The sequence below is a fragment of the Passer montanus genome, unplaced genomic scaffold, assembly GCF_014805655.1.
Source record: "Passer montanus isolate IOZ18808 unplaced genomic scaffold, ASM1480565v1 scaffold5, whole genome shotgun sequence".
Taxonomy (NCBI): domain Eukaryota; kingdom Metazoa; phylum Chordata; class Aves; order Passeriformes; family Passeridae; genus Passer; species Passer montanus.
Genome location: NW_024369929.1, coordinates 17,187,180 through 17,207,680, shown reverse-complemented (window position 1 = coordinate 17,207,680; position 20,501 = coordinate 17,187,180). Strand labels below are relative to the sequence as shown.

The 20,501-nt window shown below is 50.9% G+C and overlaps 1 protein-coding gene across 1 annotated transcript; it reads right to left on the bottom strand.

The window, feature by feature from the left end:
* Positions 1–402: 402 nt before the first annotated feature.
* Positions 403–19,257, bottom strand: KIF23 (kinesin family member 23). The gene is made up of 22 exons (XM_039723032.1): positions 18,946–19,257; positions 17,275–17,403; positions 16,209–16,314; positions 15,037–15,173; positions 14,180–14,289; positions 12,971–13,141; positions 11,732–11,773; positions 10,982–11,094; positions 10,606–10,727; positions 10,107–10,209; positions 9,736–9,815; positions 9,531–9,650; positions 8,730–8,889; positions 7,789–7,956; positions 7,401–7,558; positions 6,980–7,153; positions 6,154–6,330; positions 3,518–3,748; positions 2,591–2,673; positions 2,179–2,260; positions 1,864–1,934; positions 403–1,058 (listed from the first exon to the last, which is right to left on the bottom strand). Exons 1-22 carry the CDS (start codon positions 19,255–19,257, stop codon positions 1,043–1,045), a joined length of 2,865 nt encoding a protein of 954 aa, XP_039578966.1. The 3' UTR covers positions 403–1,042.
* Between the last annotated feature and the right edge of the window lie 1,244 nt (positions 19,258–20,501).

Below are 20,501 nucleotides of genomic sequence, written 5' to 3'. Positions count from 1 at the left end.
GGAATTGGGAATTCCTGGCTGGGATGGAATTCCCAGAGCAGCTGGGGCTGCCCCTGCATCCCTGGAATATCCAAGGCCAGCTTGGGATAGTGAGAAGTGTCCCTGGCCTTGGGATGAGCTTTAAAATCCCTCTCAATCCCAATCCAAGCCATTCTGGGATTTGAGGATTCCAGACCTTGGGAAGAGAAACTTTTCCATGGGCTGGAACCCCTTGGATCAAGGCAATCCCTCAGAATGGCCCCAAATTCCCTTGGCAGACCCAAGGGTAAAACTGTCCCAACCCCACCCCAGGATCCAAGCAGATCCCAGGATTTACCATCCCAAAAACCACCTCAGATCCCGGCTTTCTGCAAAGCCAGGGAAGCTGCTCCCCTTGGAATTCCCTAAAAACCAGGAAGAGGGTTTGGAATAAAAGGATTTATTGAAATTATTTATTGCTGAAAGCCAATTCCCACCCTGTGAGGAAATCCCCCTTTCCCCCCATTCCCATACGGAAAACATTCCAGAATTCCCTCACACCCCAAAGCAGCCGGGATGTGAATTCCCACTGCTCCCAGGATTTTGGGTGACTCTGGAATGTTCTGACAGCTCAATGGCACACTTAAATATTCCAAACTTATCCTTGCCAGAAGAAATCCGTATTCCCAAGGTTTTCCTGCTTCCAGTAAAATCGGGAATGGCCAGAAACACCCTTAAAGTGCTGGACTGCAGCTCGGAATAGCAGCGGTTGGGTCTCCCAAAAGAGAAAGAATGGCTGGAAAAGCTGGATTTGGGATAAAAAAACTGGAAAAACACTGGAAAAATCTCCCGGGGAGAAGCCTGTAACGATCCAGCTCCATTTGGAATTCCAGAGGGACCTTTTGTATTTCCCTAAATCTACGGAAAAGGACAGATCCATCCAGAAGCTCTTTGGGATCACCAATGGAACCATCTCCCAGCTTCCCTAAAAACCTCCTGGAATGGGCATAAAGCACTTCCTGAGGAGCAGTGGCAGCAGAGCATTCCTCAGGCTGGGAAAATCCAGGATTCCAGCAGGAAAAATTCAGGGCTTCCTGCGCCTGCAACGGGAAAGATCCACAGAGAACTTTCAGGATTCATGCAGAGGAATTTTGGGAGCAGCCAACCCCCCATTCCCAGGTTTTGGCACTCCCAGTTCCCACACACCTCCTAAAAAATCCAACATATAATCCAAGGAAACTCCAAAAAATCTGGTGTTTTCCTTGGATTTTTAGGCAGCAGGAGCTGCAAACAAAGTTGGATTCCAATTCCTCAATTCCCTCTTCCCACGGGGAATTGGAATTTCCCAATGGATAATGTGAGCAAGAGGTTAAAGGGGCAGGAGAGGGAATCCAGGGCATTCCCGCTGCCATTCCCAGCCCTATTCCAGCCAGGAATGAAAACCCACAGTGGGAAGGGCAGCAAAGCTGGGGGGAAAACATTCCTGAATTTTGGAAGTTGTCAGGAAAGAATTCCAGGAGCACTTCCTTGGACTGGTCATGGAGCTGGAATTCCCAGGGATGCCTTATGAACAATTTGGGAAAGAGGGAATTTTCCAGGCTTCCTTATTGGTTCCATAATTATGCAGTAGGAATTTTAGCAGGAATTCCACTGCAATTCCCTCTTCCCACAGGGAATTGGAGTCCTGAGAAACTGGAACTTCCCAGTCCCAAGAAACTGGAATTTCCCAATGGATAACGTGAGCGAGAGGTTAAAGGGGCAGGAGAGGGAATCCAGGGCATTCCCGCTGCCATTCCTGATATTCCACTGGGGAATGCAAACCCGGTGTGGGGATGGCAGCAAAGCCAGGGGGGAAAGCATTCCCAAAGTTTGGAGCTGTGAGGACAGAATTCCAGGAGCACTCACTTGGGCTGGGCGTGGTGCTGGAATCCCGGTCCCAGCGCCGATCCCGCCCTCATCTCCACGGCCACGGAACACTGGGAACACACCAAAGTCAGGATCTGCTGCTTCCCACCACTCCCAGCTCCCAGCATTCCCAAATCCTCATCCAGAGGGGTTTGGGTCCCCAGCCCTGGGATGTCCAAGGCTGGGCTGGACGGAGCAGCCCGGGATAGCGGGAAGTGCCCATGGAATGGCTGCATTGGGATGAGCCGAGTTCCCTCCCAGCCCAACCCAGCCCAGGCCAGAATTCCAGGATCCAGGGTGACATTCCCGGCTCACCCTGGTTTCCACATCCGTCCATTCCGAGTCCACGGCGTCCCCAGCGGGGTCGGGATTGGGAGGTGACGAGCGGCGCTTCCGCCTGGAACGGGAAGTTGTGGAATTACAGCACAAACCTCACGGAATTAGCCACATTCCAACACTGGAAAACCCCTTTATTCTTCCTTAATAAATCTTGGATCCAGCAGCTCCAGCATCCATACATTTCTCCAAGTTTATGGGATTTTTTTATGGATGTTCCCATTGGATCACCCGGCCTGGAAGAAGTTCAATGCACGCACCTGGAATTCCACAATTCCAGAAGCTCAAATGAAAGGTTCCACCATTGGAACCTTGGGAATTCCAGGACTCCAGAAGCTCAAATGAAAGGTTCCACGATTGGAATTTTGGGGATTCCAGAGGCTCGACTCACCCGGTGGGAGATTCCTGCTTGAGGGTCTCGATGTCCGTGAACTGCACGGCCTGGCCCCCACCCCTGGTCTTGAACACGTCCCCCTGGAATGGGAAAAGGACAAGGAAAAGCAGGATTGAGACAGGAACAACACCGGGATTCATCCCAGAATTCCAGCCTAATGAGATATGGACACAAATAAGCTCCTCCCATTTCACTGCCAATGGATTGTTGCTTTTGTCCACAGGAAAATGCATAAATCACGGGATCCATGGATCAAGGGATTCCAAAAATCATGGGATCCACACAAATCATGGAATTCATGGACCACAGGATCCACAAATCATGGGGTCCATGAATCATGGGATCCCACAAATCACGGAACCCAACCGTGAAAACGCCAAACTAAATTTCAGCGATTCCAAAGCAGCATTCCCAAGATTCCCAAGATTCCCAAGGTCTTCAGTATGAGCCCACTCTGGATCTCAACCTTGCCCCCAACCTGGAGCTCCGAGTGCCACATCTAGGAATTCCTTGGGTAATTTTAACAGAATTTCAGTGATTCCAATGCAACATTCCCAAGGTCACTTTGATGAGCTCTGTGTGGATCTCAACCTTTCCCGGAGCACCGAGTGCCACATCCAGGAAATCACTGGGTAATTTTAACAAAATTTCAGCAATTCCAACGCAACATTCCCAAGGTCACTTTGATGAGCTCGGTCTGGATCTCAGCCTTGCCTGGAGCACTGAGTGCCATATCCAGGAATCCTTGGGTAATTTTAACGAAATTTCAGCAATTACAATAACATTCCCCAGGGCACCTTGATGAGCCCTGTGTGGATCTCAGCCTTGCCCGGAGCACCGAGTGCCACACCCAGAAATTCCTTGGGTAATTTTAACGAAATTTCGGCGATTCCAACGCAACATTCCCAAGGTTTCCGGGGTCACCTTGATGAGCTTGGTCTGGATCTCCCCGTCGGAGGCGAGCTCCTGGTGGGTCAGCAGGTAGCGGTCGCACCGGGCCAGGGCGCGCTCGCTGGGCGCGTCCACCGTGATGGCCCTGGGCACGCGCGGCTGCAGCAGCGTCTCCGTGGGCACGTGCGACGGCGGCCGGTGATCCACCCAGCGCTCGCCGGCACTGCGGGAGCGCCGCGGCCGCAGCGGCACCGCCGGGGCGCTCTGGGATGGGAACAGGGAGTGAGAACAGGGAATGGGCACGGGGAATGGGCACGGGGAATGGGCACGGGGAATGGGCACGGGGAATGCGGAATGAGAATGCGGAATGAGAATGCGGAATGAGAATGCGGAATGAGAATGCGGAATGGGAACGCGGAATGGGAACGCGGAATGGGAACAGGGATCCACCCAGCGCTCGCCGGCACTGCGGGAGCGCCGCAGCGGCACCGCCGGGGCGCTCTGGGATGGGAACAGGGAGTGAGAACAGGGAATGGGCACTGGGAATGGGAACGGGGAATGAAAATGGGAAATGAGAACAGGGAATGGGAACGGGGATCCACCCAGCACTCCCCAGTACTGCAGGAACGCCGCGGCCTCAGCAGCACCGCTGGAGCGCTCTGGGATGAGAACAGGGAATGGGCACTGGGAATGAATGGGATGGGTGTGTGGGAAAGACAAATGTTTGGTCCTTGGGTTGGATCCTGAGGGCACCACCAAGAGCTTGGCATCGAATTAGCGGTGGGACGTTCCAGCCAATTCCTGTTTAATGGAAATTTTATCCCAGTGTTGTCCAATCTGCCACATTCCATTAAGTTTCCTCACGTTTGAGAATGCTCCTCCCAAATTTCAAAATCCACAGGCAAGGGATTGTTCTGCTCTGTTTTCCTACAGTGCTCTTGGACTGAATCCTCAAGGAGCCAAATAATTCATGGAACCAGTGCTCCCAGTTTAATGGGAATTAGGGAAGGGAATTAAAGCTGAGGCACACAAAAGGTTTATCCAAGGAATGCTTCCAGGCAGGAAAAGCTCCCAGAAGCACCTTGGAAGCTGGAAATTGCAGGAGGGATTGGAGGAGACACGAGGGAGAGGGAAAAGGAGACACGGGGAAAGGAAAAGGGAAACACCAGGGAAAACACGAGGACACCTACAGCTAGAGCAGAGTGTGGCCACCTCAGAGCTCCCTAAAAGTGGGAATTCTCAACTTCCAAGGAAGCTCCAAACACCAAGAGGGCGGCGAGAGCAGCCAGGCTCCGTCTGGGACCAGCAGGACACATTAGGGACAGCTCTAGTCTACGTCAGGCGGGCTCAAGGACAGAGAACCTCTAAGCCGGGCTCAGGGTCAGAGAACCTTTAAGCCGGGCTCAGCCCCACTAGGCCAGGACTAACCCTGCAGCACGGATCCTCTTCCTGCTCTAGCTCCTCTCTATCCCTGGGCACCTCCAGCACTCGGCTCCAGCACATCCCTCTCCTCCTGGCAGGGCTGGGCCAGGCTGAGCCCGGCTCCGCTCCCGCTTTATTCCTGGCCTTGGGAATGCTGGCTGGCTCGCAGGAAGGGCCCCTCTGCTCCCACTCCAGCACGCAGGAGGCCACAGAGATGCTGCTGCAAGAGTTGGAGCGCCTGTGCAGCTGCGGGGCCCCGCGGCCGTCCCCGAGCTCAGCGGGGTCACCACAGCTCTGGGGAGAAGGGAGAGAGCAGTGAGACACAGGAGACGCCAAGCAAACAGGGACAGACAGATCCAGGGATTTCCCGTTCCTGTGGACATCAGGGGGTGGGAAATGGATGAAGAACAACAGGACACAGGGAATTCAAGGTGCTCCAACTCAGGGCTCAAACTTCAGCAGGGACATCACAGCTCTGGGAAGAAGGGAGAGAGCAGGGAGGCACAGGAAGCATCCAACAGGGACAGAAAAATCCAGGGATTTCCAATTCCTATGGATATAAGAGTGTGGGAGAACAGATGAAGAACAAACAGGACACAGGGAATTCAAGGTGCTCCAACTCTGTCCCCAAGCTCAGCGGGGTCACCACAGCTCTGGAGAGAAGGGAAACATCAGTGAGACACAGGAGGCGTCGTGCAGTCAAACAGGGATGCCATGCAGGGACAGACAGATCCAGGGATTTCCTGTTCCTGTGGACATCAGGAGGTGGGAGAATGGATAAACAATGAACAGAGACAAGACAAGGAATTCAAGGTGCTCCAACTCAGGGCTCAAACTTCAGCAGGGACACCACAGCTCTGGGAAGAAGGGAAAAGTCAGTGAGACACAGGGAGAGACAGATCCAGGGATTTCCCGTTCCTATGGATATCAGGAGGTGGGAAATGGGATGAAGAACAAACAGAGGAAAAGGAATTCAAGCTGCTCCAGCTCGGGGCTCAAACCTCAGCTCTGGGGAGAAGAGAGAGAGCAGTGAGACACAGGAGACTCCAAGCATACAGGGACAGAAAAATCCAGGGATTTCCCATTCCTAAGGATATCAGGACGTGGGACAATGGATGAAGAACAAACAGCAGACAAGGAACTCAAAGCAAGCTGCTCCAGCTCTGTGCTTGGAGGCTACTAAAATCCCTGCACTTCATCCCTAAAAACGCTGTTTCCTAAATCCAGCAGGTTTGGGAGTGACTCACGGGAGCAGGGGAAGGAGACACGGATCTCGGGAGCTTCTCCCGCTCCCTTTCCCGGGATGGCCTCTCTGGCCTCTCGGCCCTGGGCTCGGTGACGATGGCCTTGAGCTGCTTCAGCTTCTCGTCCTTCACCCACAGCTTGTTCTGCATCTCCAGCTGCTTGGCTGCCACCCGCCGCTCCTGCGGGCACAGGGAAAGCAGTGGAAAACAGGGAATTGCTGAGGCTGGAGAAGCTGGAAAACCCGCCAGGATCAGCGAGGCCAAGCTGGGACTGAGCCCAGCCTGGAGCCCTGAGTGCCACGAGTTCCTTGCAGGTATCCAGGTTCCTGCAGGTATCCAGGAGTTCCTTGGATACCTGCAGGGATGGGGATTCCAAACCTCCCCAGGCAGTTCCAATGTTTACAGCCCTTTCCATGAGGGAATTTTCCCAGTATCCAACCTGAGCCTGCCCTGGCCCAGCCTGAGGCCGTTCCCTCTCCTCCTGCCCTTGTTCCCTGGGAGCAGAGCCCAACCCCCTCCCCTTTCCTTTCCTTCCTTTCCATTCCCTTCAATTCCTTTCCTTTCCATTCCCTTCCATTTCCTTTACACTCCTTTCCTTCCTTTCCATTCCCTTCAATTCCTTTCCATTCCCTTCCCTTTCCCCTTTTCCCTTCCCCATCCACAGCAGAGCTACCCAAGAACCTCCACAAGGCCAAAGAGGAACTTCCAACCGGGAATTCCTACAAACACCAACCAGACCAACAAACCCCCTCCTTAAGAGCGCCCCACACCCCAAATCCCCACATCCCTGATAACCTGATCCTGCTTTTCCCGCCATTCCTGCACTCACACATTCCTTCTCCCACTTGAGGGAGGTCTCGGCCACCATTCCCTGCAGCCTGGCCTCCAGCCTCCTCTTGTCCGACGCCTGCCGCTGCAGCTTCTGGCTCTTGCTCTCCAGCTCCTGCTGCAGGTTCCTCTTGTCCTCCTCGTAAATCGTGGCTGTCTTCTCCAAAATCTCGATCTGCAGGAAGAGAGGAAAGACTTGGGTGGGAACACAACCTTTGAATCCAGGAATTCCTGCTTGTATTTCCCAGGAAATCTCAATTTTCAATTCTAAATTGCTCAGTTTTAAAAGCCTCACCTCGTAACAAAGCCAACAAATTTTCAGTAAAAATTTCCCCCACAATTTTTATTCCTGATGGCAAGGAATTTGCCAAATGATCCATTTAAAAAAAATGAGATTTGTGCTGCAAAATGACCCAACTGACCTTGTACTCCAAGGTTTTAATCTTCTTCTCCAGCCGTTCCAGCTCCGTCCTCTGCCCCGTTATGGTTTTCTCCTTGTCAGCCAGTTTTCCTTGGATATAATTTTCCTTGGATGCAACACTGGAGTCAAATTCTTGCAGCATTGTTTTAAAGGCAAGAACTGGAAGAGAATTCAGATATTTTATATTTTATCTTTAATCTTCTCCCTTATTCCCAGAATATCCAAACCTCTGTTTTCCCCAACAAATTTAAAGCCTAAAATTCCTCAAAAAAAAGGTGGAAACAATCAATCTAAACAAGAAAACTGAAGCAAGGAGGATCCTTTGAGGAATAATGAGGGCACCAAATCTGAGTTTTGCCCTGATGTTCCAATTTGGGGCAAATTCCTACCGTTTTTGGCAAATTCCTCTGCCAGCATCTGCCTCATTTTGTGGCGCTGCTCCAGGGCCTCGATCAGTTTTGGGAGCGTTTGGTCGTCGTTGATGTCCAAGAGCTCGCAGGAAGGCAGGGGAGGGAAGCTCTGGAAGAACAGCTCAGCAGCAGATGGCTCCTCTGGTCCTGCAGGATGGAAAATCCGTCAGAAGGATGGGAAAATTCCCATGGACAAAGGGCAGGATCGTGGAAAACTGGGAATGATTGATGGGAGCTAAGGGTTTCCAAAGAGGTGATGGATGGGAAAGGATTAAATGTGACATCCTTGATTCCTTGTTTTACTAAAAGCAGGTCCTGAACATCCAGGAACATCCCACAATTTCCTTGGCACAATTTCCTGTCAGGCCTTGCAATACTGGGACCATGGATTCATCCCAATCCCGTGGAATTCCTTGGAAATCTCCTCAGGGACACTGCAGAGGGAGGAGCAGCAGCTCCCCGGGCACTGAGGTTCAGCTTGCCACAGGCTCAGTGCAATTGGTTTAAAATTTAATTCCCAGCCTTTAATTCCTAACAGAAAACTCTGCTGGAATCATGGAATGCTTTGGGTTGGAAAGGACCTTGAAGCGATCCTGTTCCACGGGCAGGGACACCTCCCACTGTCCCACATTCCAACCTGGCCTTAGACGCATCCAGGGATCCAGGGGCAGCCACAGCTGCTCTGGGAATTCCAGCCCAGCCCCTCCCCACCCTCCCAGCCAGGAATTCCTTCCCAATACCCCACCCAAATTTCCCATTTTCCAATTTGAAGCCATTCCCTGTGTGCTGTTCCTCCATCCCTTATCCCAACCCCTTCCCCAGTCCTCCTGGAGCCCCTTAAGGCCCTCTAAATTCCCCCTGAATCCTTCCCTTTCCCAGGTGACCATTCCCAGAGCGGAATTCCCCACTGCAGCCCTCACCTGCTCCCACGGGGCCGCCCCTGAGCTCCAGCTTGCGGGACAGCTCCTCCCGGAATGCCTGGTTCCGGAGGCGCCGCCCCGGCGTCAGCCCGCACAGGGGCCTGTCCAGGGGCCTGGCCACCTCCACCTCCTGCGTCATCTCTGCAAAACGCATCACTTGCTGCAAGAAAACAGGGAAAATCCACCAGGAGCACCCGCAGCCGGGACTGGGAGCGGGGTGGGGTCACTGGAGGGGAAAGGAGGAATTATCCGGCTGGAGATGCCAGCCACGGTTTGGGGTCTTCCAGAAAGCTCCCCACAAGGTGCCACCAAAGCTGGGGCAGAGACAGCTGGAATTCTTGGAATAGGAGGGATTAAACACCCAAATATGGCTCCGTGGAATTCTGTGAGGAAGGAAAACCTTTCCCACTTTCCATGCAAGGAGCAAGTGCAATACGAGCAGGAAAAACAAGAGGAAAGCGCGAGGAGCTGCCAGCTACGGTTTGGGGTCTTCCAGAAAGCTCCCCACAAGGTGCCACCAAAGCTGGGGCAGAGACAGCTGGAATTCTTGGAATAGGAGGGATTAAACACCCAAATATGGCTCCGTGGAATTCTGTGAGGAAGGAAAACCTTTCCCACTTTCCATGCAAGGAGCAAGTGCAATACGAGCAGGAAAAACAAGACTTGGAGAGCAGATTTATCCCACAAAGTTATAACTGAAGGGCTCAAACAACAATTATAATTTGTTATATCTCTTGGAGTGCAAGAATCCAGGGAAAACAGGAAAAGAAGAGCAGGAGAGAATGGAAAAAGGGAATTTACCAGGCTTTCCTCATAGTCCTCAGCCTTGGGATTCACACACACAATCATCCGAACTTTCCCTTCTCCATCAAAATAGTTCTTGAAGAGATGAGTCAGTTTGGAATCTCTGTATGGAACCATCTGGGAATAAAGGCCAGGGAAAACCCCGTGAGTTTTCCTTATCCAGGTGATGAAATCCAAGGATAATCGGGGAAGGGCTGCCCACCTTGTTTGTTCCGTACAATTGGTTTTCCCGCAGAACCTCGATGCACGTCCTCAATGTCATCAGTGACTGGTTGATATTCCCTAAAAAAAGCAAACACAAGGCAAAATAACTCCATGAGCAGCCCTTGGATCACATTCCCAGATCAGTCAGAAGAATACATTGCCTAATTAATGATATTTGTTAATAATTGCTCTAATTAACTGAAGTGGCAGAAGTGCTGCTGCAAACTTGTGGGAGGATTTGAGGTCATCAAATCCTGACTGATCCTAACAGAGCACTTCAAGAATTCCTGGGATTCCTCCCTAGGAGCCAGGATTAGCAGGAGCTTAATTAGCAGGGTTAATTAGCAGGGTGCTGCCGGGGGTTCCTACCTGCCTCCCGCAGCCTGTTCCCCTCGGCTTTGGTCCTGTTGGTTCTCTCACTTCCTGCCAGATCCACCAGGGACAGCTGGCTCAGGGTGATCTGCTCCTTTTCCTGGGATACAGAAGAAATCCTGGATCCCTCCAGATTCCCCCTAAAGGGCTGGGGGATACCCCATGCCAAAACCCACTTCCAAAGAATGTGTTGGATGCGAGTTCAGAGGGTTTGGCACAGCCCAGACAGAAGCACAGCTTTTTTTGGGAAGTTTGGCAGATCCCTTCTGCCTTGGGTCATGGATTGAAAGCTGTTGGATTGTTCCACTTCCCAAAATTTTAGATTCCCAAACACAGAAAAAGGTGAAAAGCAAAGGAATCAGCAGCTTCACCCTCTGTTTTAACACCAAACTTTATGATTAACTCTGTCACCGCCAAACGTGAGGCACGGGAGCTGTTTCCAAGGTAAATTCCATAAAATCCTCCCGAAATTCTCCTGAAGTTCTGCAGAACTCACCTGGAGCACGTTGTCCCCATCAGCATCCAGAGGAGCCTGTGCCAGTTTGATGATGAACACGGAGTGGGAGCGGCTGGATTCCCGGTTCAGCTGCGTGTTGGCGATGCGCCGCTTCTTCTGCCCTGCTCAGACACCCCAAATTCCCAAAAATCCTGCTGCTCTCCCACAAATCCCACCCCCTCCAGCACCAGGGTGTGAGGGGTTTCGCAGCTGTGGGATATTGGGAAGGGCTGGGAATGGGGAGGCCCTAAATGCCCACAGAAGTTGTGGGTGCTCCATCCCAAGGACGGGGCTGATCCAGAGGGATTTTCCAGCCCATGGGTAATGTTTAAGGTGCTGGGATGTGGGATCAGCCCTGAATTCCAAGATTTTTTACCTCTCCAAAAGACTTCAAAAGCTTCCTCTGTGGATTTGACCTCCACTTCAGTGCAGCCTGTCACGTACATGTTGTGGTTCTGGTCTTCCCGAAGGATTTTGGACTGGGGAGGTCTTTGGGATAGTGGGAGAGAGGGAAAAATGCAAAAAAAAATCCCATTAGAGGGGAATTCTCTGTGCAGATTTGCACATTCTCTGTGCAGAACTGCCATGCAGATTTTCTTGGAAGGCAAAATTCAGCAGGAAACTGACAAAATTCAGCGAGAAAAAAATCAGAATTTGGAGGGAAAATGTCACAAAGCTCAGAGGAAAAGGTCAAAATTCAGGGGGAAAAGGCCAAAAATGCTGAGGGGAAATGGACAAAATTCAGAAGGAAAACTCAGAATTTGGAGAGAAAAATGTCACAAGTCTGAGGAGAAAAGGTCAAAACCCAGGGGGAAAAGGTCAAAATTTTGAGGGGAAAAGGTCAAAAATCTGGAGGGAAAAGGTCAAAAATCCACCAAAAAGATGGAAGAGGGAATACAGGACACGGACACACAGCCAGGATTAGTGACACTCCAGCTACTGCTCTAATTAGCAGCTATTTAATTGCAATTAATTGCTCTGGTGGAAGCTATTGCTTTTCTACAAGCACACAGAAGCAAGGAGAGATCCTAGATTTCCTAGGAAAGCAAAGAGAGGCAGGGGATTTTCTGCTTCTACTCAAGGAAAACAGCACTGGAATATTGGGAATAAGACATTGGACACATACACAAAGTCTCCATTTCTCACAGGAGTGTTGCAATTGTTCCACCTACCAAAAAAATGGGGAAAAATATTAAATCCTTGATTTCTGCCTCAAATCTTTCCAACGCTGCAGCTTCCAGAGGGAGAAATAATCCCAGATATATTTTTTAAGGAGGAGTTTTGGGAATAAACACCTTTAATTTTTTTTTTTAATTTTATTTTAATGCTTAAAATTTTAATTAAAATTTTAATGTTTAAAAAAACCATTTTATTTTAAAATGCTTTAAAACCATTCAGTGTTTAAACACTGAATGGTTTTAAAGCATTTTAAAATAAAATGGTTTTTTTAAACATTAAAATTTTAATTAAAATTTTAATGTTTAAAAAAACCATTTTATTTTAAAATGCTTTAAAACCATTCAGTGTTTAAACACTGAATGGTTTAAAAGCATTCCCAGAGATTCAAAACCTTCTGGAATGAAGACCCTGGAGACAGCTCCCCGTTTGCTTTGCCCTCATCAGTCTTTGTTAATCAACCAGTCCTTAATTAATACAGGACTGAGGGGCTCCTTTAATGGAGTTGGAATTTCAATCCATGGATTCCAAATGGAATTTGCAGACATTTCCTACTGATTTTAGACATCACAAACCCACACCTTTGGAAAAAACATCCCTAAAAAATATCCCTAATTTCTGATTTTATGGGAACTACCGATGTCAAAGTGGAATAATATGGAAATATGGAGCACCAAACCAGTGCTTTCCACTGTTTCCAGGGAAAAAAGCTATGGAATGGCTTGTTCCAAGTTGAAATCACCTGTTAGAATAGACTGGGAATTTAAGTGGGATACAATTGCCTAATTAATTAAATATTTGCTTGCTAATCACCCAGCCTAACGAGGAAGGGAGCACCTTGGCCATTAGTACTGAAGAAGGGAGCACCATCAGTACTGAAACATTCCTGGCTGGACCCCTTTCCATGTGTGTTTAACAGTGACTCCCAGGAATTCTGAGCCAAGCTCCCGAAGGTCAGAACCGACAAACCAGGGTGGAGATCCTACAAAAGCCCCCCAGGACTGGGAACACGGGAATTCCCAAACTGCCCTGGGTTTGGTGGGCTCACAGCACACGGCGGGTGTCGGAACAGGACACAGAGACCCTGCAGCCACTGCCCTCACCCCATTCCTCCCACCCCAAACCTCCTCCAGCGGCTTGGCGCTCATTCCAAGCCCAGCCTGGGCAAATCCCGGATTTCCCGACTCACTTGGGCTTGATGGAGTCGCAGGGAGCCTCCTCCAGCAGGTCGTAGATGTAGTTGTTGTAGATCTCGATGTAGGACACGAAGACGCCGTAGACGTTGTCCTCGTCCACCTCCTCCGCCCGGCACTGGTCCTGCACGCCGATCATGTCGGCAAACTCGGGATCCAGCTGCCTCCTGCGGGAAACTGGGATTTGGGATGGAACTCCTGGCAGCCGGAGCGCGCCGGGGCAGCTCAGAAGGGCTGGGTGGGGAAACGGGCAATATTCAGCAAAATTCCCGTTCCCGGGGGGGCTGTGCAGGGCCGGGAGTGGGAATTCCATGATCCAGCTGGGGGAATTCCATGATCCAACTGAGGGGAATTCCATGGCTGGAATTCCATGATCCATCTGAGGAATTGCCATGGCTGGAATTTCACGATCCAACTGAGGAACATCCATGGTGGAAATTCCACAATCCAGCTGAGGGAATGCCATGGGGGGAATTCCATGATCCAACTGAGGGAATTCCATGGTGGAAATTTCATTATACAACCAAGGAAATTCCATGGCTGGAATTTCATGATCCAGCTGAGGAATTGCCCTGGCTGGAATTCTATGATCCAACTGAGGGAATTCCATGTTGGAAATTCCACAATCCAACTGAGGGAATTCCATGGTTCAACGGAAATATCTCCAAACTGAACGTCACCGGATTTGGCTGGCGAGGCTTCATCCATGGTTCAATGGAAATATCTCCAAACTGAACGTCACCGGATTTGGCTGGCGAGGCTTCACAGAGCTGGATTCTTACTCGGCACCAGGGGTTTTAATCCTGGCTTAACAGGTACAAAAATAGGCTGGGTCTAAGTCTTCTCACCTACAGGGCTCTCAAACCACATGGAACACACTAATTTCCCATTAATATGTTACTAATTATTATTAATAATAACCCTGCACGTGGGACAATATTGACTTGAAGATCTCTTTGAAATTCTGGGGGGAAAAGGCCAAACACTCGGAAAAAAAGTATGGAATCACTTCCTCCAAGCTGAAATCTCTTGTTAGAACTGCAGGAATAGATTGGGAATTTCAGTGGGATACAATTACCTCATTAATTAAATATTTGCCTTTTTTTTCCCCATTTTTTGCCTTCATTTCTTCAAGGGAAGAGCCCAAGAGAAGTTAAACCCCATTTCTAGGGAATAAATTCCCTCTGCTATTCCCAGTCACTCACTTCCCAGCTGGAGTTTTTGGGGTGGGCAGGGCCTCCCTCCTCTGGCGTTCCAGCAGAGCCTCCACCTCAGTCTGCACATCCACCCCGTTCTTGTCATCCAGCTTGAAAACCTGAGGGAAAAACCAGGAATTTCAGCCAATTCCAACACCCAGGTAGTGGCCAACAAAGCATTATTTGATTAATTAATTAGTCTGACTAGGCTGGTATTAATATATTAATACCATGCCTCTCATTGGCACTTAACCCAGCAAGATCTAACAGAAATAATTTGCAAAATAATGATTTAGAAAAGCTCCCAAGGATGAGAATTCCAGGATTATTTCAGTATATTTTAGGCACCACCAGTGCATGCCTCTGGAAAAATATCCCTAGTTTCACGAGGAGACAATTTTTGGCTTTATGGGAATTAATGAAGTGAAATAATATGGACATATGGAGCACCAAACCAGTGTCTTCCACTGTTTCCAGGGAAAAAAAAAAGCCATGGAATGGCTTCCTCCATGATGAAATCACCTGTTAGAACAGCAGGAATACTTTGGGAATTTCAGTGGGATACAACCACCTAATTAATTAAAGATATGCTTATTAATTACCCATCCTAATGAGCAAGGGAACACCTTGGCCATCAGTACTGAAATATTCCTGTCTGGATTCCTTCCCATGTGTTTTTAACAGATTTTCCTAGGATGGGCTCGGGCAAGAAGCACCAAACCACGGAATGCTTTAAAAGCATTCCCAGAAATTCAAACCCTTTTGGAACGAGGACCCTGGCGTGGGGTTTTTCCCCTCTTCCAAGCCCTCCAGTGGCAGGTTTGGAGCAGAAATCCCTGGATCTGGGGCTGTGGGGAGGCACTCACGAATCTCTTGGCCTGGAAGGGGCCGATGCTGTTGAAGATCATGGCCAGGCAGCGGGGCAGGAGCCCCCCATCCCCAGGAGATCCTGTCATGGTGTGGGTCTTCCCGCTGCCCGTCACTCCATAGGTGAACAGCAGACCTGGGAATGCAGGGAGAAATCAATGGGATTGGGAATAAAAACCAACCCACCTCAAACATTGCACACCATCCAAGGTGCTGGGAGCTCTGGCTGATGGTCCCAGCTGGGAATATCCTTCATCCTCTCCAGAGCCACAGACCAGCCCTGGGATATTCCAGGCTGGAAGGGGCTTGGAGCACCCTGGGACACAGGAAGGTTTCCCTGCCCATGGAATGGGATGAGCTTTAATGCCCTTCCCATAGATTTGATGGTTTAGGAAGTGATGCTTTTTGCCATTTGTTGCTTTTTTGGGAGTTGAAAATGCGCTTTGCTGAAAGCCCAAAATGCTGATTTCACAACTTGCAGCTCCCACAAACCATGGGAAAACTTGGGAGAGCAGGGAGAAGGATCTGGATGCATCATTCATGGAATTCCAGAACGCTTTGGGTGGGAAGGGACCTTAAAGCCAATCCCTTTGCCAAAGACAGGGACACCCTGCTAAGCCAGGCTGCTCCAATGTCATTTCCATGGCATGGGATCACCCATTCCCACCCAAACCGCCCCAGGATTCCTACTCCAGAAAGAGCTGCCAGGGGTATGGTGTGAGGAGCCACAATTCCAAACAAACCTTGGGAGCACTGGATCACCCATTCCCACCCAAACCACCCCAGGATTCCTACTCCAGAAAGGGCTTCCAAGGGATTTCCAAACTGAAATCTCTTGTTAGAACAGCAGGAACAACTGGGGATTTCAGTGGGATACAATTACCTAATTAATTAAATATTTGCCTTTTTTTTTTCCCAATTTTTCCTTCATTTCTTCAAGGGAAGAGCCCAAGAGAATCCCATGAAGTCCCATTTAGTGTGAGGAGCTGAGCCACCATTCCAACCAAACCTCAGAGGCACGGGATCACCCATTCCCACCCAAACCACCCCAGGATTCCCATTCCAGAAAGAGCTTCCAGGGGTGTGGTGTGAGGAGCTGAGCCACCGTTCCAAGCAGACCTCAGGAGCACAAAATCCTGGGAATGGGGGCACAGAGAGGAGCTCTGCTCACCGTTCTTGCCCCGGATCAGATCCTCCACCAGAGGCTTGGCCACCACGTCAAAGAGCTGCTTCTGCACCACCAGCGTGCCAAAGACCTCCTTGAAGGAATACTGGGTCTGCCAAGAGAGGGAAAACCAGCCTGGAATTCCAGCCCCGCGGCCTGGAGTGGCCAGAGGGACCCCACGGAGCAGAGAATTCCCAAAGGACAGCAAAAAGCTGGAATTTCCTTTCAGCTCCCCCCAGAATCCAAGCAAAGGAACATCCTCCGTGGCCAAAGTGGAGCTGTTCCCTCATGGAATTTTGTTTATTTTGGGTCTTTTACCAGTCCAGCCTCAGTTTTCAGGTTTGAATTTCAAGCTGGTTTTAATTTTTTAATGAATTATTTTAATGAATTTTGAAATGAATTTTAATAGTCCTAAATTTCAAACTGGTTTTATTTTTTAATGATTTATTTTAATAAATTTTAAAAGAAATTTTAATTTTTGATGGTCATTTTTCCACCAAAACTCTTCCTTAGGGAAATACCTAAATTCCAAATTTCTGAACAAAACCTCATTGAATTAAATTAAAATTCCATTAATTAAGCTTTGCCTGTTTTATTTAAAGCTTTGAAAAACCCTTAATTCCCTTCCCATAGGAATCTTCCAGCTGAAACTGGAAATGAAATATTCCATATCCAAGCTACGATCCCCATACAGAGAAGCTGTGGAATGTCCAAGGCCAGGTTGGACCAGTCAGGGATGGTGGATTCCCTGATTCCCCATGGAATGGGATGAGCTTTGAGGTCCTTCCCATCTATTTGATGGATCAGGAAGTGATTTTTTGTGTCCTAGATGGGTTTTTGGGTGGCAAACCTTCAGATTTTGCACTCTGCAAGTGCCACATGCCATGGGAAAGCTTGGGGAGCAGGAGCTGGATGGAATTCATGGAATTCCAGAGCTTTGGGTGGGATGGGACCTTGAAGCCAACCCCACTGCCAAGGGCAGGGACAGCTCCTGCTGAGCCAGGCTGCTCCAGGGCCACTTCCCGGGATGGGGCAGGAATTCCAGGCGCATTCCAGGCGGGAATGGCGTTACCTCGCGGTACTCGCCGTTCCGGAACACGCGGTAGCCCTCGGGAGGGTGGATCTGCACCGTGGTGCCGTTGATGACCTCGATGCAGCATTCCTGGTCTGCCCGGCTGAGCGGCCGCACGCGGCAGTACACCTGGGAGAGGGGGAAATACCGGGAATGGAGCGGGAATAAACCGGGAACGGACCGGGAATGGAGCGGGAACGGGCCGGGAATGGAGCGGGAAGGGAGCGGGCAGTACACCTGGGAGAGGGGGAAATACCGGGAATGGACCGGGAATGGAGCGGGAATGGGCCGGGAACGGAGCGGGCAGTGCACCTGGGAGAGGGGGAAACCGGGAATTGACCGGGAATAAACCGGGAACGGACCGGGAATGGAGCGGGAACGGACCGGGCAGTACACCTGGGAGAGGGGGAAACCGGGAATGGACCGGGAACGGACCGGGCAGTACACCTGGGAGAGGGGGAAATACCGGGAATGGACCGGGAATGGAGCGGGAATGGGCCGGGAACGGAGCGGGCAGTGCACCTGGGAGAGGGGGAAATGGGAATGGACCGGGAATAAACCGGGAATGGAGCAGGAATGAACCGGGAAGGGAGCGGGCGGTACACCTGGGAGAGGGGGAAAACCGGGAATTGACGGGGAATAAACCGGGAATGGAGCGGGAACGGACCGGGCAGTACACCTGGGAGAGGGGGAAATGGGAATGGAGCGGGAATGGACCGGGAATAGACTGGGAATGGACCGGGCAGTACACCTGGGAGAGGGGGAAATGGGAATGGACCGGGAATAAACCAGGAACGGACCGGGAATTGAGCGGGCAGTACACCTGGGAGAGGGGGAAAACCGGGAATTGACGGGGAATAAACCGGGAATGGAGCGGGAACGGACCGGGCAGTACACCTACAAAAGGGGGAAAAACCGGGAATGGACCGGGAATGGACCGGGAATTGACCGGGAATAAACCGGGAATGGACCGGGAATAAACCAGGAACGGACCGGGAATTGAGCGGGCAGTACACCTGGGAAACCGGGAAAACCGGGAATGAATCTGGGAATGACGGAAACAGGGATAAACCGGGAATAAACCTGGGAATGAAGCCAGCAGTACAGCAGGAATGAGGGAAACAGGGATAAACCCGGGAATGAACCTGGGAGTGCGAAGAAAAGGGGGGAAAAACCGGGAATGAACGGGAATAAACCGGGAATGGAACGGGAAAGGACCGGGCAGTACACCTGGGAGAGAGGGAAAACCGGGAATTGACCGGGAATGGACCGGGAACGGACCGGGAACGGACCAGGAATTAATCGGTCAGTACACGCGGGATAGGGGAAAAACCGGGGAATGAACATGGAATGAGGGAAACGGGGATAAACCCGGGAATAAACCCGGGAATGAACCTGGGAGTGCGAAACCGGGATAAAGCAGGAATAAACCCGGAACGAGAGGTGGGAATGAACGGGAACCGGGATAAACCCGGGAATAAACCTGGGAATGAAACCGGCAACAAAACCGGGAATGCCGCGGGGCGGGATGCGGGGGGCTCGGGATGATCCCGGCCGTAACACCGGGAATGCCGCGGGGCGGGAATCGCGGGGCTCGGGCCGAGCCCGGCCGTAACACCGGGAATTCCGCGGGGTGGGAATCGCGGGGCTCGGGATGATCCCGGCACTCACCCCCACCGGGTCCTTCTGCGCGGGGTTCGTGCCTTTCCTCGGCCTGCGCGGCGTCCTGGCCCTGCCGGGGGGAGAGGGCGTGAGCGGAACCGGCACCGGCGGCACCGGGAACGGCACCGGGACCGGCACCGGGACCGGGAACGGCACCGGGAACGGCACCGAGAACGGCACCGGGAACGGCCGGGGGACCGCGAGAGGGGGGCAGACAGCCGGGGGGGGCGGGAGGAGCGGGCAGCGCCCGCCGCGATTCAAATCCGACCAATCGGCGCGCGCCGCCCCCGCCTGACGTCGCCGCGCACGGCGCGTCACCATGGCGACGCCGAAAGGGGCGCGGCCCCGCGGCGCGGGCGCCCCCTGCTGGTGGCGGCGGTGGTGGGTGGCGCGGGTTCGAATCCCGGCTCCGGCAGATCCCGGTTTTTCCCCCCCTTTTTATCCACCTAATTCCAATCTTTCAGGAAAACCATTGGAATGCAGACCGTTTGCAGGGCCAGGACCTCCCTGTGTGCCTGCCTGGAAGTGAATCAGTCACCCAGTTAATTCCCAACCCAATGGAAACAAGTGAATTCCCAACCTGTGGAAAATGAGCAAATTCCCAACGTGTGGAAAACGAGTGAATTCCCAACCTGCTGGAAATAATTCCCAAACTGCGGAAACAGGTTAATTCCCAACGTGTGGAAAATGAGTTAATTCCCAACCCGGTGGAAGTGAGTGAATTCCCAACCTGTTGGAAATGAGTTAATTCCCAACCCAGCGGAAACAGGTTAATTCCCAACGTGTGGAAAATGAGTTAATTCCCAACCCGGTGGAAGTGAGTGAATTCCCAACCTGTTGGAAATGAGTTAATTCCCAACCTGCTGGAAATAATTCCCAACCTGTAGGAAACGAGTTAATTCCCAACCCGATGGAAATGAGTTAATTCCCAACCTGTGGGAAATGATCCGTGGTGGAAAACAACAGTGGAAATGTGGTGTTGGGACACGTGGGAAAAATCCGGCAGAACAAGTCCAGGGAAAAGCAAACTTCCTTCCCAGGGAACGGATCCCAATGGGGAACTGGGGAGAGGGATTCAATTCCTTTCAAATCCTGGGAATTTCCATTTTTAGTCCAAATTCCTGAATGCTTCCACAAGGCGCTTCAAGGATATTTTTTTTAAAATGGATAAAATCACCTGGAGGAGCCTGAAATTTCTGCTTTTTTCCAGCTTTTCCAAATCCATGTGGCTTAGGAGGGATGAGAGAGGTTTGCTGGAATTTCATCCCAAATTCCTTTGGGATTTGGCATGGATCAACATTCCACAAATAAATATCCCAGTTTATATCCTTGGAACAACTGGACACAGAGTTTTCATTTCTCCTGGGAAGGGAATTGAGGAAAATCCAGAGATTTTTGGTAAAAAGGTGGAAAAATCCTCTCCCTGTGCCGCTCCAAGATCCAGCATCACCCATTCCACGGGTTCAGCCAGAGGATCCCGTGGAATCCTGGCATTCCATCCCCTTTGGAATGCAGTTTTCCTGAAATTCCGGCACTGGAGAGGACGGGAGGATTTCAGTTCCAAA